The sequence below is a fragment of the Corvus hawaiiensis genome, chromosome 3 (genome assembly GCF_020740725.1).
Source record: "Corvus hawaiiensis isolate bCorHaw1 chromosome 3, bCorHaw1.pri.cur, whole genome shotgun sequence".
Classification (NCBI taxonomy): domain Eukaryota; kingdom Metazoa; phylum Chordata; class Aves; order Passeriformes; family Corvidae; genus Corvus; species Corvus hawaiiensis.
In genome coordinates this window covers 1016804-1042750 of record NC_063215.1, presented here as the reverse complement: position 1 = coordinate 1042750, position 25947 = coordinate 1016804, and the positions used below count along the sequence as shown (strand labels likewise).

The following is a 25947-nucleotide window of genomic DNA, read 5'->3' as shown; positions in this document are numbered from 1 at the left end:
GGCGTTTTCCTGCAGCAGAGTGTGAAAGTGGAACCACTCTTTTGGAGTCAGATGATTTGGATTAGAGCCCAATTTCTGCTCCAGCCGTGGTTTGAGTTGGCTGACGCTCCACTCTCAGCTCTTTGCACAGAGCTCTGACCCTGAACTGCTGTGCTGGTACCTGGAGGGCAGGTGAGGCCCTCAGCCCTTCCTGGGGCTGGTGCTCCATCAGGAAAAGGAGCAGGGGCAGCACAGCATCTCTGTTATCGACAGATTGACGCATAAAGTCATCTTTCATAAGTTTCTTTAGTGTTACAGCGTGTGTAAGTTTTCTTCAGCAGTGATAAATTTGTAGTGATCCATAATGTAATGTGGATTTGATTGCTGCTGTTATTGATTGTTGTTATTAGTTTTTATTCCTATTCACTGCTGCTACAATTTATATAATAATGATGTGATTATTATTACTATTGAATGTTACTATTAATATAATTCTTTAGAATTGACTGCTACAATAATTGACTGCTACTGCAATTAGTTAGTATCACAGGAGTACTGGGATACAACTAATTGCTGATAATAATATCAAGTGTGCTAGCTGGATGCATATCCAGGTAGGAGAAGCTGGAAAGGACTTTGGGCAAGGGCCTGAAGGGACAGGACAAGGGGAAATGGCTTCCCAGTGCCAGAGGGCAGGGATGGATGGGATATTGGGAAGGAATTGTTCCCTGGGAGGGTGGGGAGGGGCTGGGCTGGAATTCCCAGAGCAGCTGGGGCTGCCCCTGGATCCCTGGCAGTGCCCAAGGCCAGGTTGGTTGGGGCTTGGAGCCACCTGGGATAGAGGGAGGTGTCCCTGCCCATGGCAGGGGTGGGATGGGATGGGCTTTAAGGCCCTTTCCCACCCAAACCAGTCCGGGATTCTCTGGGTCACTTCATTAATCCTGGGGACACTTTCCAGAAGGGAATTTGGGGGTATTTTTGGCAGTGTGTAATAAAGGGGGCAGGGGCTGCAGAGGGGCTCTGTGACCCCCCAGCTGCTGCTTCACAGCTGGGTTCTGCTGGCTGAGAGCTCTTCCTTGCAAAACCTGTTCCCTGGCTGTGCTTGTCCTGCTCCTCTGGCTCGCCCCCCATGCCCAAGGCCCCACCTGCCCCAGAACATGCCCGGGTTGGCTCCAGGGAGCCGGGGGAGCTCCGAGTCAGTCAGGAGAAGGCAGGGAGAAGGTGTGGGGTCTGTCCTGGCCCCCTGCAGCCCCTGCAGCCCAGCTGGGATTTCCTCCAACAAGGCGGGGAAGCCCTGTGGAGTTGAGGGCTGGAGAAGCAGCTGTGGTAGGGAATGTTCTCTGGAAGGGAGATCCTGCAGGAGCCAGGAGACGTGGCTCAAGGGGAAATCTGAGGCCTGACACCAGCTCAGAGCTGCTCTGTTGGAACACCTGGACATAGCCTCAAGCTGCCTCAACCTGCTGGAAGCTTTTCAGGCATTGGCACAGCTGCCCAGAGGGGTATCCCCATCCCTGGATGGGTTTAAAAGCCATGCGCATGTGGCACTTGTGGACATGGGGCAATGGTGGCCTTGGCAGTGCTGGGGGATGGTTGGACTCAATGGGCTCCGAGGGCTTTCCCAATCTCTGGGATTCCATGATGCAGTCCAGGGTGAAGGCACTGGTGTGGAGGAGCATGGGGGCCACGCTGGGATGGCTGTGGGGAGCAGGGAGCAGGGCATCCCGAGGTGCTGTGGACGGGGGGCAGCTGCTGCTGTTCCAGCTGTGCTGTGAGGTGGACACGCTCCTCCACACCCTGGGAGAGCTCTCGGAGCAACGGAGCCCTGGGAACCCTCCTCACCTCCTCCCTCTCTGCGACAGACCCTGGAGGGCCCTGAGTGGGGTGTCCCTGCCCAGCTGCCCCCCTGGCCCAGGGCACAGGAACTGGGGAGAGGCAGCAGGAATTCTGAGAGGATGTGCCCAGGAAGCAGCGGGGCAGAGCAGAGAAGGACAAGTGGTGTGGAAAAGCAGCCAAGGGGGTTCCCCACTACCACGAGAACCCGGACGTGAAAGCTGGTTTTTATTGACTGACTGGGACAGTAATATCCTCATTCAAACATCGCTGAGATGGCCTCAGTTCTTCAGTGGGGATCTTGCACACTGGGAGCTGAGAAAGGCGGCTCTGCAGCAGCTGGACACCGCCGAGAGCCGAGGAAAGAGCCCTTCCCCGGGACACACGGCCAGAAGGACTCCAGCCGCAAGAATTACCAAGCCAAACAAAATACGCGGAGAATCCGGCAGGAGACCGGGAGCTCAGACTGTGCCAGAGGAGCCGTGAGCCCCGGGGATGTCCAGCCAGCGCCACCTCGGGCTGGGTGATCTTGGGAAGACGTCTGAGCTGTGGGACACGTCCCAGTCTCTGCCGGAGCCGTGGGAGGGAAGGGCAGGCTCTGCCCCCGGCCCACCCCAGGGCTCTCTGCGGGGCCTGCTGGGGCACCGTGTCCAGCATTCCTGAGGTGGGACGGATCCCTGTGCCGGGGAATGTGACCTCCAGAGCTCCGAGTGGAGCGGGGACGGTGCTGGCAGCGGGGACAGGCACGGGGGATGCTCTGTGCCCTCACGCTGGTGGGGCCGGCACATCCCCAGCTGCTCCAGCCCAGCTCCCTGCTCCATCCTGGATTCTGAACGTCCCTCCAAGGAGCCTTTCTGGAGCCCTCCCGCAGCTCCAGGGATGCAGCCCCAGCTCCCGTCTCCTTCCCCTGATTCCCAGGAAGGCACCAGCCACGACCCCAGTGGGCAGAGGCCGCGGAGACTCCCACAGGAGCCAGCTGGGCACCTCTCCCAGCGCCGGTGAGGGATGCAGAGTCTGGGGATCTGTGCCGTGCTCCAGCCCCACTTCCCTGGGACTAAAGCCTGAGTGGGACCCACAGAGAGGGAATGCAAAGAGGAGGCCCAGCAGCAGCAGCAGCAGCAGCAGCAGGGAGGAGATGCCCCCAGGGCTGCCCAGAGGTCACAGGGAGGAGAAGGACACGGAGCTGGAAAGGTTGTGCCGGGGGCTGGGGACACGGGAGAGGCTCCCACCCTTCACGCTCCCAGCAGCTTCTTGACCATGTATCCCGGCATGCTGTAGAGGAACAGGGCCACCATGATGAGGAGCAGCAGGGCCAGCACAATCTTGATGATGAGCCACTTGTAGCGGGTGCAGATGAGGTATTTGATGGACTTGAGCGGGTTCAGGAACCAGATGAACGACGTGTCCGGGCGGCTGCAGGGGAAACAAACACCCATCGTTAATCCATCGCCAGGGAAGAGGGATTCATGGACCTCAAAGCCCATCCAGTGCCACCCCTGCCATGGCAGGGACACCTCCCACTGTCCCAGGCTGCTCCCAGCCCCAAAGTCCAGCCTGGCCTTGGGCACTGCCAGGGATCCAGGGGCAGCCCCAGCTGCTCTGGGCACCCTGTGCCAGCCCCTGCCCCACCCTCCCAGGGAGCAATTCCTTCCCAATATCCCATCCAGCCCTGCCCTCTGGCAGTGGAAGCCATTCCCCGTGTCCTGTCCCTCCAGGCCCTTGTCCAAAGCAAAGCAGGAACAGACACCTCTGTGAACACTCCCCAGGGCCCCGTTTCCCCCTCTCCCATACATTTACAGAAGGAGGTTGCCCAGAAGCTGGCCACAAGGCTATCTGCAGACACTTGTTAAGAACCTGACCTCTGGCATCCCACTGCAAGTTTCCACTCAGAAATAGCAGTGCCTGGCTGCAGCTTTCTTGGCAGGAGACATCCCACACCTGGCAGTAACAGAGCGTTGGGGTTTGGCAGGGGATTTTCAATGCATGCATTCAACACTTGTGTTTGAGTGCGAAAATCCACAGGCAGGACTGCACTGCCACAAGGATTTAAAAAATAGCCTCTCAGGTTTTGGGAATCAACTGGCAAACAAATTAGAAGAACAGAAGTCCTGTAATCCACGAGGGGCTCTGTTGCAATATGCTGATGGTGTCCTGCTAGGCACTGAAACCAAAGAACAGGACCGAGACCTGACTGTTGAATTGTGAAACTTGTTAAGATTAGATGGTTACAGGGTATTGAGGGAGAAGACCCAAGTGATGAAAAGACTGTGACCTTCCTGGGTTTTGAAATTCTCTGAGGTCAAAGGAAAGTAAGCATGTGCCATAACCGGTGAGGGAATTGCTTGCCTTTCTCAGGATGGTCAGGGAGTGGATCAGTAATTTCAGATTATTGGTCCAGATTTTGTATGGGCCTTTAAAGCTGCCCGTAAAGATTTTATTATATGGACTGATGACACTTGGGCTGCTTTCAAACAATTTAAGAAAACACTAATGAGGGCTCCATCTTCGGGCTTGCCAGATCCCATGAGATCTTCTGAATTATTTCCTTATGCCAAGGGTTGCTGTAACCGCTGGACTCTGCCTAGCAGGCTGCAGCTCCCTGAGAGCTCAGCAGGGGTTACCCAGGGCCGTGTGAGAGTCACATCCCGGAGTCCATTTCGGACAGCCTCTCGATCTGGCTCCGGCAGCCAGCAGCGTTACAATGCAGTGGTGGTAAAGGAGGCAGAGAAGGGTCTCTCATGAGGGTTTGAGATGGCTTTAATCACATCTCATCCCCACGATGTTCAGAGGTAGAGAGACAACCTGGTCTGGGTGCGGGGTGGTTTTGTCAGGGGCCCAAGGGCGGTCCCTGGGCGGGGCTGGGGTACAGAACAAATAGGGAGAAACCGAGGGAGCGGCCAAGGCTAAGGCAGGGAACAGGGGGAGCAGGAGAAATAGGAAAAGCAGTGGATTAACAGATCCCATGAAGGATGGCCCAGCTGCTTGTGAGCAGTCATGGCTATGGTGCTGTTGATTCAGGAAGCTCCTAAATTGACTCTGGGACAAAGCAGGATGGTCTCTGTGCCACGGGTGGTGATGCCTTTTCCAGGTCTTAAAATCAAGAGTCAAACACGGTTAGAAGGGGAAAAGGGATTTTACCTTGGTATTTATTTTTAAGGATCCTTAGGTGCACACGTCCAGGTCATATGCATCGAGATGCACCCCACCGAGTCTTTCCCTGTGTCTCTGTGTCTCCGTGTCTCCGTGTCCCCCCCCAACATTGGATATAACATTATAGGTTTTACTAATTAGCATATCTATCACAGATTCCCCAATGAGAGGCTCAAGTGAGCCCCCCTCCCCAAGGAACCTTCCCCTGGATGGTTCTATCTTGGTTTACAGAATGTGTTCTGGAGAGGACCTTGGGCTCTGGGGCACACTGATCCCTAGCTACGAAGCTTCTAAAATGTTTAGTCTCTTAGCTTGGCAAACAAGTCCAAGAATGTAGAGAAAAAGCACTGAGAATACAGAAGTTGTAAAAAGGTATAACAGGGGTATAAAAGAAAAGGCAAAAAATCTTCATGGCATCAATGGCACAGACAGGCTTGGAACAAAAGGGGGGCCACTGCCTGTCTACCAAGGGGTACTTTGGACCTTCAAACCCACCTCTGGTGTTAATCCTGCTGTGTTTCTGTTGTTCACCAAAGTAGAAAGTACTCCAGGACATGATTGCCTACAAACAATCACAGGAGTTTATTCCAGCCGACCGGATTTAAAGGACAGCCCGATAGAGAACCCAGACTGGGAGCTGTACATGGATGGAAGTAGCTTTGTTTGCAATGGAAAACACGTCGGATACTCGGTGATGACCCTGAGCGAGGTCACTGAATCCAAGGCTCCAGTGTTGGGTGTTTCTGTGCCGAAGGATGAACTGGTTGCTTTAACACGGGCATTGGAGCTGGGTGAAAGAAAGTCAACATCTGGATGGATTCTTTTGGTGTAGTGCATGCCCTGGAGAGACAGTGGTTTGTTATCAGCACAAGGTACATCGACCAGACATGGGACACAAATATCACACTTAACTAGAAGCAGCACAAAAACCAGCTGAGGCTGCAATTCTGCGCTGTGGAACGCGCCAGACTGACACTGAAATCGGCTGGATAGAAACTTTCTAACACAGTTTTGAGTATTAGAAAGCAGCTGCTCTTCATTGCAGCACTGGTCATTTGGGGGATCCTTCCTCCAATCCTGACGAGTGTTGGATGAGCACAGGTTTTCTCATACACGCTGATTGCATATTCATTAGCTACCCCCACGTACTTGACTTTATTTGGCATAGTCACGCCCCTTATCAGAAGTCCTTAAATGGATCTTCAGGATCTGTCTTCGAAGTCTGGCGTCCTGTTTACGTGGCTGTTCCTCGAGCCCCGCATTTGAGTAAGGGCAATATTGTTGTTTTACATAACTTCTGCTTTGTCAGCCTTGCAGAGCTGAGCTGGCATTTTCCATGACTTCTCTTTGCCTGAGTTACACCCTTTATCTATTTTCCCACAGCTATGCTGCTCTCCTGTCCTTATCAAGTCCCCCCTTTGCTTGAGACTACGTTCCTTATGGGAACCAGTCTCTTAATATTTATATTTCGTTTTAGAGTGTAAGGCATTACAACAGCTGCAACACTGAGTCTTGATGCCAGCTAAAACCGTACAGCAATTATTGTGGTGACGATTATAAACAGATGTTTTACCGAGTCCAGCTGGGTACCCCTGAAGGAACTTTGGTCCGGATTTCTTCAAATCCCCAGGAGGTGGCGTCTTGAGCTGTGCCTTGTAAAATTCGGGTTTGTTTCCAGATTTCCTGGACATCTGTAGATACTCTATCACTTCAACCAATGTGTACACAGCCACTGGGGTTAATGACAGTGCATATTCCTCCTTGTGGTGCTGAAACAAGGCCTAGTGCCATTCGCTTTTGTAAAACAGCTTGTGACAAGCTCTTGACTTCTTCCCAAGGGGCTTTGGCCCTTTTGATTCTGGAGCAATGTATCCACAGTTTTACTGTGTCCAGTTTCAACACAGTAAAAGTTGTCCATGGCACTTGGAAAGGTCCCTTCCCCTTGGGCTGGAGCGGGGCACTTCCCCAGCCTTCCAAGCAGACCCAATCTCCTGGTGGGAGCTCGTGCCCTGATGTGTCCAATCCCGTCGGTCCGGAGATCTCCACTGCCCGCTGCAAATCCTGTAAGGTTTTACTGAGAGAAATGAGGGAATTATTCAAACCAAGCCCTCCTTTTACATGTGTGTTTCCTGGAATGTGGCCCTTGGTAGGGCCGACCACAGAGCAGCTCACAGGGGCTGCTTTTGCTGGTGGCCCACCGCTGAATTCTAACTCGAAGCAAAGCAATGGGGAAGGCTTGGACCCAGGTCAAGGAGGGTTCCTGACATATTTTACCCAGCTGCAATTTGCTTGTAGAATTCATTCACTCCACTTTGCCACTGGCTTGGGGCCTGTAAGGAGTGTGAGGATCCCAAGCTATTCCCAAGGCTTTCCTAAGCTGTTGTATCACTTCTGCAGTAATGTGGGAACCTCTGTCTGCTGACATTCCCAAAGGTACCGCCAATCCAGGTGTTATCTGATTCAGCAGTGCTTTAGTCACTTCCCTAACCTGGTTGGTGTGACAAGGGAAGGCTTCTGGCCACCCAGAAAAGGTATCCACCAGAACTAGGAGGGATTTATACCCCCCTTCTCTGGGCAGTTCAGTAAAACCAATCTGCCAGTGTTCACACGGAACATTTCCAGGTTTTACGGCTCCTGGCATTACTTTATTGGCCTTGTTAGGGCTGTTTCTTTAACAAACTGTACTTTGTTTGATTCTGGATTGTACAATCTGAGTCATTTTAGACGTTAGAGTCATTTTGCAAACATTTCAAAAGTTTTTTCAGGACTCCAATGAGTGCCTTTGTGTTTGTGATCCCCTATTTCACTACAAGATCAGTTCTGGGACTACTTTCTGCCTGGCTGGGGTAACTGCCCAGACTCGTGGATCAAATATTGCTTCTAGGGTTCTGCTGTCCTTATTTACTCCTGCACCGGGCAGGCTCTGGGTTTTTCAGGGGGTCGCAGTGATCTCGGGGCTCCTCCAGCACTATTCCTGCGTGTGTTGCTCAGTCCCCGCTGCTTTGGCCTCGCACGCCATCTCCTCTGCTCCCACAGGCTCCGGGACATCGGCAGGGACATCATCTTCCCTCTGGGGAGAGGGGGAAAGGTGACACCATCCCGCGAGGGGTGCAGCCCCTGCCCACCCCCGCCCGTGCCCCCGGCGCGGGGGATGCTCACCGCCAGCGATGCTCCGCAGCTCCTGGATCTCCTGCTGCAGCCGCAGCCGCAGCAGCTCCCGCAGCAGCTCCCGGCGCCGGCTCCGCGGGGTGACCCCCATGCGCCGCAGGGACCCCTCGGTCAGGCGCAGCAGCGCTCGGCCCGTCAGGGCGTGTTCCCGGGCCAGCTCCGCCAGCCCCCCGGAGCCGCCGTGCGCCGCCAGCCAGGAGCCCACCTCGGCCCCCGACCACCGCCCCGCCGGGGGAGGAGAGGGGGAGCCGGGCTGTCCCCTCGGGCCCTGCAGCCCCATGGAAGCCACAGGGTCACGCTGCCACCTCTGTGGCACAGTGCCCCCGCCCCAGCCTGAACGCAGCCCTCGGTCGCATCCCTGCACTGATGCTGGGGGCTGCACCCGCGTCCCCGTCCTCGGCCCATGGGGGTTCCCCATCCTCCACCCCCAGGGATCCGCAGATAACCCGTAGGAGCCCCCCATCCTTCACCCGTGGGGAGCCGCCATCCCATGCCCAAGGGGGTCCCTTAAACCGCCACCCATGGGGGTCCCCAAACCTCCACCTGTGGGGGTCTCACATCCCCCTCCCATGGATGTCCCCCTGTCCTCCACTCCCGGGGTGCAGTTATCTGGGGGGGTCCCCAGCCCGTGCCCTCTCTCACCTCAGCCTCGGGGCACCTCTCCAGGGGTGCCTCAGCCCCATCCTGCGCCGGGGCTTCCATGTGGGGCCGGGTGCAGGGCACGGGGGCACTTCTGGCTCCCTGCAAACGGGGCTCCGTCAGCGGGGGCTCCCCCGGACCAGCCCCCCCCCCATGTCCTGCCAGCCACACAACCCCCCCAGCCCCCACCCTGGCAAACCACTATCCCAGGGTCCCTCCTGGGGGGACACAGTCGCGGGTTGTCGCGCTCGTCCATGCCACCCACCCCTGCCTCCCCAGCACAAGGGGCCGCGACCCCCGGGACCCACCGCCCGTGAGAGCGGTGACCCACCGCAGAGCCCGGCGCACCCCGGTGGCACCAGCCCCGGCTCGCCCGTGCCCTGAGCCCGTAGAGGACACCGGCACCGCCCGGCTCCCCCGCCCGGCCGGGACCCGACCCCTTCCTTCTTATCCCCCCGCCTCCTACCTCTCTCCGGGTCCGTGCCCAACGCCAGGAGAGCGAAAGGAACCTTTGCCCCGGCGCTGGCTCCACGGGCACAGCCCCGTGCGCTGCCCCACAAACGGCCCTGCCGGGCACGAGGGACCCCTGGGCATCCCGGGGAGCCGAGGCACAGGGCCAGGCGGGGTTGGACTGGGCTCCCTCCATACCGGGAGCCGTGCAGGAGCTCTGCCCAGCCCGTCCCGGATCGCTGCCACCAGCCCACCCCGCTACCCTGAGCACCTTCCACGCCACACGGGCACGGGACGCACCGGAGAGGCTTCAGCCACGATCGTGCCGCTGGCGGCGAGGGTCCCACAGGCGGTGGGGACGCAGGAGAGGCACCGGCGGGGCCGGGGAGGAGCGGGATGAGCTTCCAGGATGAGTCACATCCGACGGGCTGCAGCCCTGCCCGGCCGAGCGGGTGCGGACCAGCCCCCGCCTGCAGCGCCCCAGGGCGCTGCTGTGCCCCCGCAGCCTGGAGGGGGTTAAACCCCCCAAATTAACCTGCCCAGGGCAGGGCTGGAGTGCCCATCCCGGGAGGGATTGAACAGCCGTGTGGATGTGGCACTTGGGGACGCGGGTCAGTGGTGCCCTCGGCAGCGCTGGGGGAGCGGCTGGACTCGATGATGATCTCAGTTTTCTTTTCCACTCTAAACAATTCCGCGATTCTAGACCCAAGCCGGCCCTTCTCCTCTGGCCCTGGCAGCTCCCCTCTCCCCCTGGAGCAGTGCTCTTGCACAAGATTTCCAATAAAGAATAAACAGGACAGCCCGGGTGCTGCACCCATCCCTTATCTCAGCCCAGCCTCCAGCGCGGGGCTGGGCAGCAGCTGGCGGGTGGCAGAAACTGCTTCTGTCATAAAAAAGACTCGAAGGTGTTTGCAAGGTGCTTCAGGAGAAACTCTGTTCCCTGGCAGGTAACAGCAGCCACCCTCAGCATCACGAAGCCATGAGGAACGGGTGAAGAAAATAACAAGGATATTAAACAAAAAACCAAGTATCTCATCTTCCCCAATGCTTGGGAGAAAGACAGCCCTGAACACTTGCAGCTTATCACCACCTCAGAGCCCCTTGCAGGGCCTAAAGGGGCTCCAGGAGAGCTGCAGAGGGACTGGGGACAAGGCATGGAGGGACAGGACACAGGGAATGGCTTCCCAGTGCCAGAGGGCAGGGCTGGATGGGATATTGGGAAGGAATTGTTCCCTGGGAGGGTGGGCAGGCCCTGGCACAGGGTGCCCAGAGCAGCTGGGGCTGCCCCTGGATCCCTGGCAGTGCCCAAGGCCAGGCTGGACATTGGGGCTGGGAGCAGCCTGGGACAGTGGAAGGTGTCCCTGCCATGGCAGGGGTGGATTAAGTGACCTTTAAAAAGCCCCTGCCCACCCACACCAGTTGTGATTCCATGATTTCAGAGAGCCAACACCTGGAGTCAGCTCACAGCCCCCCACCACAGACACCACAGGAACAGTCCCGAAAGCATTTCAGCTGAAGGGAGGGAAAGAAAACAGCCATGAGTGGGTTTTGTCCTGATTTATTGCGCTTCCATCAGCGACATTCATTTGCCAGATGCAATTTGCTCATTCCAACAGCATTTGGACAGCATGGAGCAAACTGCCCCCTCAGAGCCCAGCTCAGCCCCTGGGACTGAACCTGCTGCTCCTCCCCACAGCATTACCTCCCCTCTCAGCCCACCCACCTCCACTGCTTCACATTCTCCTGATCTCCAAACTTCATTGTCCATACAGGGCTTTGAAATAGTTTTTGTTCCCCAGAGGGAGAAATCCTGGAGAGTTACCAGAGGGATCAGACAGGGTACAAGGAGCCTGCAGAGACTCAGAGCCACGTTAACTGTTCCTCTCCTGGACGTGGAATAGAGCGTGCTCATTAGATAAAAATTACTGGCTGAGTAGCTACAAGGGATTGATAAAGGCCACGGATCCCCTCTCCAAGAAGGATTGGGTGCAGGATTTATTAGTGCATTGAAATGGCATTGCCAGGCACAGGATGGAGGGACAAGGCTCCCAGTGCCGTTACTGGGGGTAAAGCTCCACGATCATCGCGTGTCCCTGGGGACAGAGAGAGAAAACATCACAGAAATGGTTTATGAACAGAGACAAGAATCATTATTACAGCCACGGATCAGGGCATGAAAAACGTGAGCCACAGCAGCTGGACACAAGCCCAGGGGTGCCCAGGGGGACAAGAGGCCACTGGCCCCGGGGCTGTGCCAGCTCTGGGGTGGCAGCAGGGCCAGGGCAGTGCCCGTCCCCTGTGCTGGCACTGCTGGGGCACCTCCAGTGCTGGGGGCAGCTCTGGGCCCCTCCTGACAGGAGAGACCCTGAGGGGCTGGAGCGTGTCCAGGGCAGGGAACGGAGCTGGGAAGGGGCTGGAGCAGCAGGAGCGGCTGAGGGAGCTGGGAAAGGGGCTCAGGCTGGAGCAAAGGAGGCTCAGGGGGGACCTTGTGGCTCTGCACAAGTCCCTGACAGGAGGGGGCAGCCAGGGCAGGGGTCAGGCTCTGCTCGCAGGGAACAGGACAGGACTGAGTGGCGATGGGGGGCAGCCTGAGGTTGCCTGAGGGAGCTCTGAACACCCAGCACCCAGAGCTGGTGTAACCAGACAGGACTCCAGCGTCCCAGCAGGATCAGACCTGCCATTCCTGCCCTCTCCCAAGGGAACACGCTGGAGCACAGCACCATTACCTGCCCTCCTGCAGCACAGGCAGCGACCAGGCCATACTGTCCCCCCTCCTTCTTCAGCCTGTGGGCAGCAGTGATGACCAGGCGGCAGCCGGTGGCCCCAAAGGGGTGTCCCAGGGACAGGGAACCCCCCCAGGTGTTGAACTTGTCCAGGGGAGGGGCTCCAACCTGCAGGGACACAGAGGGACACCCCGAGAGACACACCCCATCATCACCTGGCCATCATTAGCTCATCCCAACACCAAGCCTACAGCAGTTCAGGATGGCACATGAGGCTGATCAGGGGATAAAAGCACCCCAAAGGTGTTCCTGCTTCACCTGCAGGCCCTCAGGGAAGCCCTGCAATGAGCAAGGATCGAGCCCCTCACACTGTTCTTAATTCCCTCCTCTCCAAGGATTGTGGCTCTGGATCTCCACCTCCTACCAACAACGGGAATAGCATCCCAAACAAATTTCGTTTCCCAAATAAACTGCCTAAATTGGGATTTGCTAACCCAAGCTCAAGGAGCATCACTGCTCCTCACAGGACAGAGCCAGAGCCTGGCTGTGCAGCATCAGTACAGGCAGCTGCCAGGAGGGAGCCCAGTAACCCCAAGGTTAAACTGAACTGCAGAGAAAAGTGGGTCCAGAGGAGGCCCCAGAGCTGCTCCAGGGCTGGAGCCTCTCTGCTCTGGAGCCAGGCTGGGAGAGCTGGGGGTGCTCACCTGGAGAAGAGAAGGATCCAGGGAGAGCTCAGAGCCCCTTGCAGGGCCTGAAGGGGCTCCAGGAGAGCTGGAGAGGGACTGGTGACAAGGGCCTGGAGGGACAGGACAAGGAGGAAAATGTCCTAACTGTGCCTTACCTTTGACTTCCTGCCCATGTAGTTCTGTGCAAACCAATCCGAATCCATGGCTTTCAGGTTAGCCAGGATCTGCCCCTGCAAGGGAGGGGAGGGTGACATTGATAAGAACCCAAAGCAGGTGGCTACAGGGAGGCATCCCAGATTTAGAGCACTTACAGCAAAAGCCTCGTGGAACTCGAACACGTCGATGTCACTCAGGGTGAGCCCGGCCTTCTCCAGCACTTTGGGAGTGGCGTAGGTGGGACTGAAGGAGGGAGGACACACAAGTCTTGCATCAGTGTTTCCTGTCAGCATCATCCCCCTTTTTCCAGAGTCACATCCTTCTCTCTGGGCTCGTGGCCCAGCTCTGCCCATCCCTCTCCATGGGAAGCACAGCCCCCAGAACTCCTGCTGAGGTGCCCCAGCGATCCCGGGCTGTTCCTGCCACCGCTGCTCTCCCACCTCCCCTCCTGCTCACACTCGTGAAGGCCTGAGGAGATGCAACATCTCCTGAGACACTTCCCAAAACCACACCGTGGCAAGAGAGGGCTGTTGTGGGAGCAGGGGCTGTGGGGGGACGCTCTCCATCTCCACCTACCCCAGGAGCAGCTGGTCCTTCGGATCCTGGGACACGTACACGAAATCCCTGTGCAGGAAAAGGGCTGTCAGTGCCAGGGAGAGGAGAAGGAAGTGGGAGCAGAGGCCACTGGACCAGCCCTCCCTACCTTAGGTAGGCCTTTGGTTTGTATCCCATGGCCAGGGCCTTCTCCTCAGACATGATCAGGATGGCCGACGCTCCGTCGGTCTGGAATGGGCAGGGAGAAGCCGGGTCAGGGGTGAAGGACCTGCAGCCCCCGCACACAACGAGCCCCACAGCCCTCAGAGAGAGAGGACCTGAACATCACCAGAGCCTCCAGGACACCCCACTGCGATGGGGGCCAAAGGCTGCTGGAGTGAGTGGATGGATGGGGGATCACTAATGGTGCCAGCACACGCTGCTGAAGCGCCTCCTTACAGCCCACAGGCACAATGCCCCCCAGGACTGAGGGGCCTGAAAGCACTGCTAGGCCTGGGACAAGTTGCTCATCCCAAACACTCAGCTGTCCTCCCAGTTCCATCCCAAAACTGAGAATAATTCCAGGACGACACAAGCCACAGGTTCACCACGTGACAAGAATGAGCACTGTGGGTTTGGCACATCAAATCATGGAATGGTTGGAGTTGGAAGTGACCCTAAATTTCACCCAGTTCCACCTTCCTGCCATGGGCAGGGACATCTCCCACTTCCCCAGGTTGCTCCAAGCCTACAGTTTTTAGCTTTTATGTATTCTTCATGTATTTGGAGCTCTGTAGACTGTTAAATGCCCTGGTATAACTTCCAGTACTTTTCCAGCTTTCTTTCCCACAGTGAACAAACATTTATTGATGCATTCCTAAAATATTGTTTAGTCTTGCCTCTTACTTCTCCAGGGACTTTTTATTTTGCACCATGTAATCATAGACATGATAAAGGTAGGGTAGGAGATGGGGAGGGGAGCCCCCGTGGGGCAGAACCCAGGGGGGAATTATTTAACCAACTCCTCTATTTGGACAACATTGGCTGGATATTCTAATTGCCCCATCTCATATTAAATGGTACAAATCTAATTCAGGCTGTGGGTTTTCACCATATTCTGTACCTGAAGGCTTTCAAGGAAAGGTTTGCTTTTATACTGTCATTCTAACGTTGTCTGGAAAAGTTTGTGTTCTATTTCCAGGCATCACAAGCCCCAATGTCCAACCTGGACTTGGGCACTGCCAGGGATCCAGGGGCAGCCCCAGCTGCTCTGGGCACCCTGTGCCAGGGCCTGCCCACCCTCCCAGGGAACAATTCCTTCCCAATATCCCATCCATCCCTGCCCTCTGGCACTGGGAAGCCATTCCCTGGGTCCTGTCCCTCCAGAGCTGTGGCTGCCCCTGGATCCCTGGCAGTGCCCAAGGCCAGGTTGGACACTGGGGCTTGGAGCACCCTGGGACAGTGGGAGGTGTCTCTGCCCATGGCAGGGGTGGCACTGGATGAGATTTAAGGTCACTTCCAACCCAAACCATTCCATGATTCTGTGAAGTTCAGACTAAACCTACTGACTTCAGTGGTACAACGTCACCAATCCCATCCTGGGACAGAGTCCCTACGTGGGCCTTGGAAGGATTGACCCTCAGGAAGCAGCTACAGAGAAGCAAACAGGTAAGACATCCCAAAACTTCAGGGGTTTTGTTATGGATTTTAAAATGAAACAATCCAAATTCACCAGATTCACTCAGTTCCAAGTTACACCTGGAAAATCTGGAAACAGTTGACATTAAAAAGCTCCTTCCCACATTATCCCAGCTAGGGGAGGCAGAGGGTCAAGTGGACAGTGCTGGGAACAGGAATTACCAGGAAGGAGGAGTTGGCTGCTGTGACTGTTCCGTAGGGCTTGACAAACGCCGGCTTCAGCTTTCCCATCTGCTCCATGGAGGACGGCCGGATCCCGTTATCCTTGGTGACTGTGTCTTTGCCTGGTGAAGGAAAAAAGTACAATCCAACTACAAACATCAGCAACACACAAGAACTTCATCATCAGGAATCCAGGGGGGAAAAAAAAAAATCAGAAAATTGTGGGGTTCAGGACAAGCGTGAGGAGGGGAAAAAGGAAAATTTGTTTGTGGCATCAGGATATTTAACATGGCTAAAAATAGCACTTAAAAATGGAAGCCACCTCACTTTTCCTCAGAAGACAGCAAAAACAAAGTGCTGCCATCTGTTTAGTGTAAGGAAAAATTACCACATGGGAAACCCGGTTGAGAAAAGAATTTAAATTTAGGTTAAAAAGCCTAAATGGAGAACTGGGCTTAAATCAGTTTACATTTATGTGCTGAGTTTGAGGAATAAAGAGCACTGGGAAAACCCAAATACATCCATCTGCAATTATTCCAATTGCTAAATAAGCCCGTTAAGAAAAAGTACCAATTGTATAATAAAGACCACGTGGAACTGTGCATCTACAAGGCAAATTTCTCCAGGATCCCAATCAGAGTTCCCAAATGAACAGCAAAGTGTCTCCACCGGCTCCTGGGAGTGAGGGGGACACCAGGACAGGCCATGGGAGGGGCAGCTTAAAGGTTGTCCCCAAACTGTTTCACCTCCCAGTGAGGAATGTGAGGCCTTGTGAACTGGAACCTGCCACATTGCAGCTCCTCCCACCCAGCACCTGCACTATCAGACTGGGATTTTATTGGGCTTGTGTTTGTTGTTGATATTCTGGGGTATAAAGGTGGTTGCTCTTGCCTGGCTGGAAGGGCAGTGGGATTCCAGGTCCAACTGTCCTGATTTTCCCTGCTCTGTCACCTCATTAGCACAGATGTGGGGTGGGCAAGAAAAAATTTAGGTATGTAAAGATTTGACAGAGGGCAGGGTTAGATGGGATATTGGGAAGGAACTCTTCGTTGTGAGGGTGGGGAGGGGCTGGGATGGAATTCCCAGAGAAGCTGTGGCTGCCCCTGAATCCCTGGAAGTGTCCCAGGCCAGGCTGGACGGGGCTTGGAGCACCCTGGGACAGCGGAAGGTGTCAGGGCTGGAACTGGGTGATCTTTAACATCCCTTCCCACCCAAACCACTCCACGATTCCGTGTTTCACTCTCAGATAACCCATTTACAAACACATCCCTGCTCCGGCAGTTCTCCAGGGACAAACAGAACCCACCCAGACCCACAGAACTCCCTGGAGCTGCCCCCAGCAGGGAGTGCTGGCCGTGGCACACGGGCACTGTCACCTGGCACTTTGAAGGGCACCACGTCCTGCAGCAGCCCCTCCTCCTGGGCTTTCTTGGCCAGCGTGTGGGAGCGCAGGGCGTACTCGTCCTGCTCCAGGCGGGAGATGCCGAAGGCGGCGGCCAGGCGGTCGGCAGAGTGACCCATGGTCTCGCTGGTGGAGAACTCTGCCACGGCTGGGAGCTGCCACCAGGGAGGGAAAGTCAGCACAGGTGAAAAAAGCCCTCCTGGGAGCACACAGAGATGAGCCCCACGGTCAGAGGGAGGCTCTTCCCTTCGTTAATTCAGAGCTACCCAATTAACACACGGCAACCAGACCAGAACAGACTGAGTCCAATGTGTCAGGGGAACCATCTCTTTCCAAGACTTTGGGGAAAATGAGGTCCAGGCTGCTGGGAATCCATGACAAAAGGTTGTAGGTACAGAAATGCTGTTAGTGAGGATTTTCTTGTTATTTTTTCTAAGTCCGTGAGAGACTTTTCTCTCTCACAGAAGAGGTAGTAGGGAATGTAAACAACCAAGCCACCTGCAACCTTGGAAAGTCTTGTTTATGGTATAGAAGAAAAGTATTTTGACAATGGATGTTTTAGGATTTTGGCCAATCACCCCAAGGGGTGGCTGGTCCTTTGTCCAATTAGACTATGAAGAAAAAAGTCTATAAAAGGTTTGTAAAATAATTAAATAAATCAATCTTGCTGCACAATTCCTGCCTGCTGGATCTTTTCTCCTCCTCCTCCCTATGGCTGCGGGACACGGTGATATACCGTAGGAACCAGGCCTGCAGTAATAAAAGGTGACCAGGCCTTTTGGGTTCAGCTGAAACAACACATCCTGGGACCTCAAAACTCCCTGTCAGACACCCCCTTATCCAAAAGCAGAGCCCAGAGGTGATTCTGGCTTCGTTTTTGTTCTTCCAGCAGCACACAGGAAATCCCTGGGTGCATTTAATCCTGAGATTTTCATATCTTATGTGGATTTGGGGTCTCAGCTCTGCCATACTGAACCCAGGCCTCGCTGCACTCGCACTACAGGGAATGACATGGATGCAGTTTCCTTGTGAAGAGCTTGGGGTGGGAAGGAGGGAAGTGCTACTCCTTTGCATCCTCACCACGTTGCAACTCACCTCCCTACGGCCCCCAGGACAGAGCAGTGGCTCACTCTGCTCCTGACATGGCCCTGTGGATGCTCTTCAGGGGAGCTGAACACATCCAGCCCCTGGCAGGATTTGGCCAGGAACAGGAATCAAAAGGCATATTTAAGATGCATTAATCAAACAACAATTATATTCATATATTGAATGATATTCATATTCCTGTCTAATACTAAGGGGGCAAAGCCTACTATCTAGTAAAATTCCTCTGACCCTAGAATTCCTCTGACCCTTCAGAATAACCTTTATATTTATGGGAAAAAAGCTTCTATTTCTGTCATCTGCAGCACGCTTTGTCCGGGAGTTGCAGAAGGAGGTTTTGCACCAAGTTGGGTTTACTGAAGATGAACGTGTGGGAAGCAAAAGCAGAGTCCCAAATGCTGTGAGATGCATTAATCAATGTTTTAACCCAAAGCAGAGGACAGAGATCGATCATGGCGAACCCCAGAAGCCACCCCACCCATCTTCAATCCTCTCTATCGAGGTCAAAAAGACGACCTGCTCACACCTTCTACACCAGGTTCCTAAATATCTAAATGCCTGACAAACCAAAATACCTCGGGAGTAAAGTAGTCAGGGCGAATTTTGGAAATGAGGGAGAGCTTCTGGCCCAGGGTCTTGGCTCGGTTCAGAGTCAGCATCGTCTTCCTCATCTTCCTGCTGTGGCGGATGGGGACGTCGGACATGAGCTCCACGCCGCCGGCCACCACCACGTCGCACTGGCCGGCCGCGATCATCCCCACACCTGCAACGAGAGGCATTCCCAGGAACGCTGCCAGAGCCCTGGGTACTGCTGCACTCCAGTTCCTCCTCCAGCCCCGGCCTTAGCCGGGTTGCACAACACCATCCTCTGTCGCTCGGCTCGTGCTCGTCCTTGTCACACAGAGCAGGGAGGGAAGGACAGCCCCAGCAGTTTGGGCTGGGTCTCCATTTTTTAGCCCTGTTTAGGCTCAGGCAAAGATAAAAGTTTTTTGGTCACCGTGGTCAGTCTTTACCTCCCAAACAAACAGGGACACTGGGCAGAGATGCTGCTGCAGGCCTACAGCAGACACTCAGTTCATGTTCTATTTCGTTGGTTAAAAAACTTCCACAGAATCCCTGAGGTTGGAAAAGCCCTCCCAGCCCATCGAGCCCAAGCTGTGCTCCATGCCCACCTTGTCCCCAGCCCAGAGCACTGAGTGCCACCTCCAGCCCTTCCTGGGACACCTCCAGGGATGGGCACTCCAAACCTCCCTGGGCAGCCCCTGCCAAGGCCTGAGCACCCTTTCCATGGGGAAATTCCTGCTGCTGTCCACCCTGAGCCTGCCCTGGCCCAGCCTGAGGCCGTTCCCTCTCCTCCTGTCCCTGTTCCCTGCCAGCAGAGCCCGACCCCCCCGGCTGCCCCCTCCTGTCAGGGACTTGTGCAGAGCCACAAGGTCCCCCCGGAGCCTCCTTTGCTCCAGGCTAAACAATTCCATTTTTCCTTCCATTCCAGCATTTCTTCAGTTGGTTTTTGCATTCACAAGCAGTGCAAGTTGAATAAAGGCTGTAAAAGAATTTCCAAGCTCCTTCTCAACCCCCCAGCTTGTTCTTCCAGCCCACATACCTGTGGTCATGGCCTGGTTGGAGGAAATACAGGCCATGGTGACGGTGTGGGCCGGAGTTTTGTCGGAGAACCCCGCTCCCAAGGCAGCCTGCAACAACAGAGAGGGGCTGTTAAACCCACAGCTTCTGCTCCCAGGCCAGAGCTGCCCCTGCCCAGCACACCTTGCCAGGTGGAGCTGAAGACACCAACAGGGAGTTCTCATCCAGTTAATTATGGCAGCAGCTCTTCCCCTCCCCAGACTCTGGGGCAGGAGCTGAGGCCGCTGCCGAGGCTCTCAGCCACATTGAGACCAGCCACTGCCCCTCCACATTTCTTAATAAAGAGACAAACTAATCACACCCCTCACATTTAAAAAAAAAAATCAAAAGAGCCTCCAACTACTTGACATCATCTTTGCTTCACCTTACTGGCAAAGGCAACACGTGAATGGGGTGATTCAGACTGCTCGGCACAAGGCTCTGTGGCTTCACAGAGAGAGGCAAACTGCAGAGCAGTGACACATCTGAGCAGCCCAGAGCAGCTCCCAGAGACCTTCCCTACATGGGATGGGGCCAACTAGTTGAAAGTTCAGCAGCTGTTCCCAAGTTAAAATTACCCTGCAGCCCCATCTGACTGGCAGGTGACCAAAGCCAGGCCTTGCCTTCACGAGGCTGAGGCACCTCCCCAGTGCCAGGGAGCCCAGGTTACATCATGGATTTATCCAGGTGCAGAGCACAGCAGAGGCTCCAGGTTAGCAAAGATCAGGCTGCCTGCCACGTGACTCCAGAGGATCAGCTGCTCTGTGGATAATACAGGAATTGTGTTTTCTGGCTGCTGGAACAAAGGGCAGCAAAGCTGCTCCGCTGCAAATCCTGCGAAAGCTGTGTCTGACCAGCCAACTCAAATAAACAAATAAATACCACAACAAAGCAAACCCTCACAGCACACTCTGCTCCTCCCCAGGACATTGGGCAAGGCAGCGTTCAAGTCCAACTGGTATTTAGGAGCTGAGGGATCAGCAAACCTTAACAAAACCTTCCCTTGCAGGGAAGAGTCAAGCAGAAGCTTCACAGCACTGAAATATGAAAATCTGATAAAAAACGATGCAAAATAAAATCTAGGGCGGATTTCAACAGGAGGCAGAGAATCCCAAAACCATTTTCCTTATAGTCCCAGGCACTCATTTAACAGACAATACTACACAACTACTTCATACTCTCAAATCATATTTAAACAAACAACAATACTGGGAATTCATTTTCAGCAAGTATTTGTCATCTTCAGAGTTGCAGAAATCAGACTCCCAGGGAAATGCTGCACAGCACCCACCTCTCTGGCAACATTACTGGTTTTCACCTCCTGGATCACTGTGCCATAAACGATGTAATCAACAGCATCCCGTGGGACACTGGTCCGGGTCAGCAGGCCCCTGAGGAGAGGATCAGAACAAAGGCAATTTGCCTCACGTAAGCAACAACCTCTCCAACATCCTCTTCCTACCAGCTTGGCTGGAGAACAAGGCAACAACAGAGCCACAGCTTCTGCCCCCAGCTCAGAAGAAATCTCATGTGCATGTGGGCGTGTGGGAAGTGCAGCTGATTATGGGCTGCAAACAATCATGGTGATAATTTCACTACAAATTATTACAGAACTTCATTAAAGCAACTACTTTATAACCCCCACACCCCTCCTTCCACAAAACGGTTCACAGAATCATCAAATCCCAGAACAGTTTGGGTGGGAAGGGACCTCAAAGCCCATCCAGTTCCACCCCTGCCATGGGCAGGGACACTTCCACTATCCCAGGGTGTTCCAAGCCCCGTCCATCCTGGCCTTGGGCACTGCCAGGGATACAGGGGCAGCCATCTCCAGGCTTCTCCAAGCCTTCTCTCTTCTCCACAGCACTTTGCTCTGCCTCCCAACAAAACAAACCCACTGCTAATGGCCTTCAGAACAGAAGGGACAGGCAGGGTGACAGAATTTGCTCAATATCCTTGTTGTCACATGGTTTCCTCTGTGCTGCCCAGGCTGTTTTTCCCACCAGCTGTAAGCACACCTCAACAGCAGCTCTGATCTCTGTGTTTGGAAAACTAGAGCTGGGAATCAAATTCACTAAAATTTGTCACCACCACCATCGCTTTACACCAACACAAACCTGTTGAAAACCCCAACAACAACACAAACCCCACTGCTGTGGAGGCAGGCCAGGAAAAATAAAGCACCTGAGCTGTTCAGAGCCTTGGCTTTGCAACCCTGAAGCCTCAGCAGTTTAACAAGAATTCGAAGCCCTTTCAGTGTTCCATTTACTTACTGCAGTGCTGCTCTGGCTAAGTCATGTGGCATCAGATCAGCATACCTGGAAGGTGAACAGGAGAGGAAGAAACTCAGAGGTGTGAGGAACCAGTACAGAATACTCAGTACAGAACTCTGCTGTGAGCACAGAGCAGCAGCAAGAACTGGGGATGGACCAGAAATGCTCCACTGCACTTCTGAGGAAACATTTCAAGGAATCACAGGTTGGTTTGGGTTGGAAGAGACACTAAATCTCATCCAGTGCCACCCCTGCCATGGGCAGGGACACCTCCCACTGTCCCAGGCTGCTCCCAGCCCCAATGTCCAGCCTGGCCTTGGGCACTGCCAGGGATCCAGGGGCAGCCCCAGCTGCTCTGGGCACCCTGTGCCAGGGCCTGCCCACCCTCCCAGGGAACAATTCCTTCCCAATATCCCATCCAGCCCTGCCCTCTGGCACTGGGAAGCCATTCCCTGTGTCCTGTCCCTCCATGCCTTGTCCCCAGTCCCTCTCCAGCTCTCCTGGAGCCCCTTCAGGCCCTGCAAGGGGCTCTGAGCTCTCCCTGGAGCTTTCTCTTCTCCAAGTGAGCACCCCCAGCTCTCCCAGCCTGGCTGCAGAACAGAGGGGCTCCAATCACTGCACTAAACCCACAGAAAAGCAGCAGTGATCAGATAAAGAAATCCCTTCTCCATCCTAAGGGGCAGGTGTGGTCCTAGTCCAACTGTGGATTTGGTGGCCCAACAATCCAGGAGGAAGAGCCTGCAGCAGATCCTTGGCCCCTGTCCCGCCAGTTTTGTGAAACTTGGTGCTTCATCTGCTATAGATTCACCAACAGCTTCCTCCACAATCCCTTACTCTTCCCAGAATCCATACTCATGGACAACCTTCTTCAAACCACATTTTTGCACTAGATAAGCTGGAATAACTGCAGCAGCCTAACTCACTGCCCCTCCAGAGCCTTTAGGCCCAGGAATAGCTCCCCTGAAATGAATAAGTGAGATTTTTCACAGAAAGAGCCGAGTATCAACCAAGTCAGGAGGTGTTTTCTGTATTTTACTCCTCTTTGATACTCACGAGGTGCCAGACTGCAAAAAGGGAATACGGACACCCTCCACCACCACAACATTCTTCACCCCAGTTTTGCCCAAGGTCTTCTTAGTCTTGGGCTGGACTGTGAAGGGAGAAGTGATGGTGACAAGAACATCAGCAATTTTAGTATAGATCCTGCAAAAATCTTCTAGAAAACAAGGAAAATTGTCCTCTTTTGGTGCATATGTGAAAGGCAGGGAAGGTAGGACACCTGAGCTGGAATATTGGAATCATGGAATAGTTTGGGTGGGAAGGCCCCTTAAAGCTCATCCAGTCCCTCCCCCTGCCATGGGCAGGAACACCTCCCACTATCCCAGGTTGCTCCAAGCTCAATCCAACCGGGCCTGGAACACTTCCAGGGATGGGGCCTGTGCCTCACCACCCTCACAGCCAAGAATTTCTCCCTAATGGGAAGAAATTTTCTCCCCAGTGAGAGAGGTTTAAGGCAAGAGATGTCACGATCCAGCACTGCTCAACAGACCAGTGCCAGGATGAAACTCCAGCACTGTCTGGGGATTCCTTCAGGCTCCTCATAAAGCCCAGGGGATGATGAGGAGCTGCTGTCCAGGCCTGTTCCCAAAATCCCAAAGCCTGAGTCACCTGAGCAACCCCCACAGTGAACCCCAGAGCGTGGATCACCCCAACCACTCACTGCGGACTATGACTAAAAACTGGCAATGGCTGCTGGGAGCCAGGGCAGTCAAAGGATGAGAGGACTCTGCTGCAAACACTGCTTTGCCTGAAGTTTTCCTAGTTTGCAGCTGATCAGGAACACCTGAACTAAGGCACTCTGCACCATTTCCAAGATTTAAGTGGAAAAAGACTCTGGCAAAGGGAGGCAGCTTCCAAAACAGCCATGTCTAGCACAGACCCACTGAAATTCCTGGTGTTTCCCCCTTACCTGCAGCTTGGAACTGCGAGGAGCAGCTGAGTGATCGAGCAACTGGAAAACAAGGAAGGGAAAAATGCCAGAAAAAAAGTCAGAAACAGTTCTGCTCTCTGTAAGAAGGGTTAAAAAGGCAAATAATGTCTCTGTAAGACACCTGAACACCTGTGGGGTGTTGGGGGGTTTACTCTGCTCAGAAACTCCACGCAGTTTCTGTTGTTAACTCAAGACTCCTCCCCATCTGATGTGGGAAGGGACAAAAAAGGCAACAATGTAATTAGGGATTAAGAATAAAATATCATCAGTCTTTTAATGGTGAGAACAGGGCACATTCAGATCCCAGCACTGGTTCCAAACCCAACACCTCAACCAGAAGTTTATGACCCACCCACGAAAGTGAAAGATACTCACGGCCCCCGGCAGCCCAGGCTGAGGACACGGGGAGGTTCCGCAGGGCAGAGCTCAGCATGGAACTCATTTTGGAATCTGGGGAAAGGCTGATGTCAGTCCAAGCTGCTCTATCCGGAACAGTCCCAAGGGAAGTGACCTGCCTGCCTCACACGGAGCCAAAAGGTGAGGAGCAGACACTCCAAGGGCAGCAGGGAATCACTTCCCACCAGGCTCCGTGAGCGGAATCTGACCAGGAGGAGCCTGGCTTGTGACAGGGGCTGCAAACGTGCCTGTGAATAAATACTGCCCAGTGAGCTTCTCAACTCCCTCCCAGGAACTGCTCCACCACTTCCCACTGGAAAATTGTCCCAGTGCCCAGGCAGCCTTGCTGCCAGCAGCATCTCCTGACGCAGTGTCCTTGGCACCCCTTCCCACCCCTGCCCCTTGTTAACCCCCGGTGCCAGCCTGAGGAACTCCTGCTGTGCATCCCCAAGGCAAACAGAGCACCTACATGTCCTCCATCCCCCAAAATGCCTCTGCAGATTTCCCAAAGCTCATTCCAAAATCGGGTTTCCCTATAAACAAATCCTCATCTATAGATTTTATTGCCCAGGGCTCAGGATGGTCCTCACAGCTCCAGGTCTTTGGCTGATCCATGCTAACATTCATCTCCCTCTGTCACACTTTGGGGGTTCAAATCCCAGCACTTTCTCCCCCAAACACAAAGTTTTTCCATGGAGGGGCGCAGGAACACCCACAGACCCAAACCCAGCCCTGTGCAGCCCCACAAAAGTCAGCACAAGCTGCCAGTCACCCCCTTTGACGCCTCACAGCCGCAGCTCCACACCTGGAACGTGCAGCATTCCTCCCTTCCCAGCCCAAAAACCAGACCCAGGCTCCTCCTGCCAACAAAGCTCCTGAAAACAGACCTTTCCAAGGCATCCTGCTCTTCCTCCACCTGTGCCGAGCTCCCTCCCCACACCTGATTGAGGCTTTTCCCTAAATTTTCCCTGCCCAGCTGACAGAAGTTTCTCCCAGGTATAAGCTCCTCCTCCCTCCCACGCTGCACAGCCATCTCCTCCCGATGCACCCCTGTTCCTGCCCCCCAAAACGTGCCCAACCCCCTCATTTTCGGCAGCCAGTGCTCCCCTGGCACCCCAAGGGCTCAGCCCTGCCCGCACAAGTCACCAGGGCAAAGCTCCTTCCAGAGGCGGCAGGATCCGCCTGGATTCCACAGCCGAGCTGGACTCCGCGATCCTCATGGATCCCTTCCAGCTCAGGATAATCCACAATTCCATGAACAGCCTCTACTCCCCTCCTCTCTCCACACACCCCTGACGCTTTCACACACCGCAGCACCGTCATCCCCACCCGCGGGACGCCCAGCGCCCACCTGCTACAGCCCCAAACACACCCGTGCTTCTCTCAGCCGCCCCCAAAACCCCCTCGTCCATCCAGGACCGACCCCCGACCCCTCCGTCCGCCCAGGACCGATCTCTCGACCCCTTCATCCACCCGGGACCGACCTTCCGCTCCCTCCTCACCCTTTCCCAGCCCCCCACGTCCGTCTGGAACGAAGCCCCCGACTCCCCTCACTTTTCCCCCGTCCACCTGAGACCGACCCCCGGACTCCCTTCATCCTTCCCCCGCCCACTGAAGACCGACCCCCGATCCTCTGCTCCATCCCGGACGGAGCCGCCTACCCCTAACCCCCACCCCTTTCCCCGGGACCGACTCCCCGACTCCTCTCACCCTTCCCGCACCCCCGGCCAACCAGGACAGAGCCCTCAAGCTCGCTGTCCGCGCTGTCCCCTCCGGTCCGCGCTGCGCCGCTCCCGCCGCTCACCTCGGCCCTCGCCCCGCTCTGCCGCCGCCGCGCCGCCACTCAGCGAGGGCCCCGCGGCCCCCCCACCCTCCGGGCTGCCCGCCGCGCGCCTGACCGGCACCGCCCGCTCCGCAGCCCCTCCCCGGCCTCACCCGCAATCCGCTCCCGCTCGGCACGGATTGAAAACACCCGAGACACCGCGAA

General features: G+C 55.1%; 2 protein-coding genes across 4 annotated transcripts; both read right to left on the bottom strand.

The window, feature by feature from the left end:
• Window positions 1-2020: 2020 nt before the first annotated feature.
• On the bottom strand, window positions 2021-9468 carry LOC125324054 (sterile alpha motif domain-containing protein 12-like). Its single transcript, XM_048299577.1, has 5 exons — window positions 9233-9468; window positions 8770-8868; window positions 8119-8395; window positions 5455-8029; window positions 2021-3222 (listed from the first exon to the last, which is right to left on the bottom strand). The coding sequence occupies exons 1-4, from the start codon at window positions 9410-9412 to the stop codon at window positions 8019-8021; spliced, it is 567 nt and encodes a 188-aa protein (XP_048155534.1). The 5' UTR covers window positions 9413-9468; the 3' UTR covers window positions 2021-3222; window positions 5455-8018.
• A 1290-nt stretch (window positions 9469-10758) lies between these two features.
• Window positions 10759-25843, bottom strand: HADHB (hydroxyacyl-CoA dehydrogenase trifunctional multienzyme complex subunit beta). Of its 3 annotated transcripts, none has more exons than XM_048298176.1 (16): window positions 25765-25843; window positions 23940-24208; window positions 23544-23585; window positions 22628-22724; window positions 21575-21619; window positions 20593-20692; window positions 19285-19372; window positions 18257-18444; window positions 16552-16732; window positions 15176-15297; window positions 13485-13564; window positions 13358-13405; window positions 12937-13024; window positions 12781-12855; window positions 11943-12107; window positions 10759-11309 (listed from the first exon to the last, which is right to left on the bottom strand). In XM_048298176.1, the coding sequence occupies exons 2-16, from the start codon at window positions 24004-24006 to the stop codon at window positions 11274-11276; spliced, it is 1422 nt and encodes a 473-aa protein (XP_048154133.1). In that variant the 5' UTR covers window positions 24007-24208; window positions 25765-25843; the 3' UTR covers window positions 10759-11273. The 3 variants fall into 3 exon arrangements, with proteins under 3 accessions (XP_048154133.1, XP_048154134.1, XP_048154135.1); XM_048298177.1 differs by having other exon boundaries at window positions 25671-25791; XM_048298178.1 differs by lacking the exon at window positions 25765-25843 and adding an exon at window positions 25682-25705.
• Between the last annotated feature and the right edge of the window lie 104 nt (window positions 25844-25947).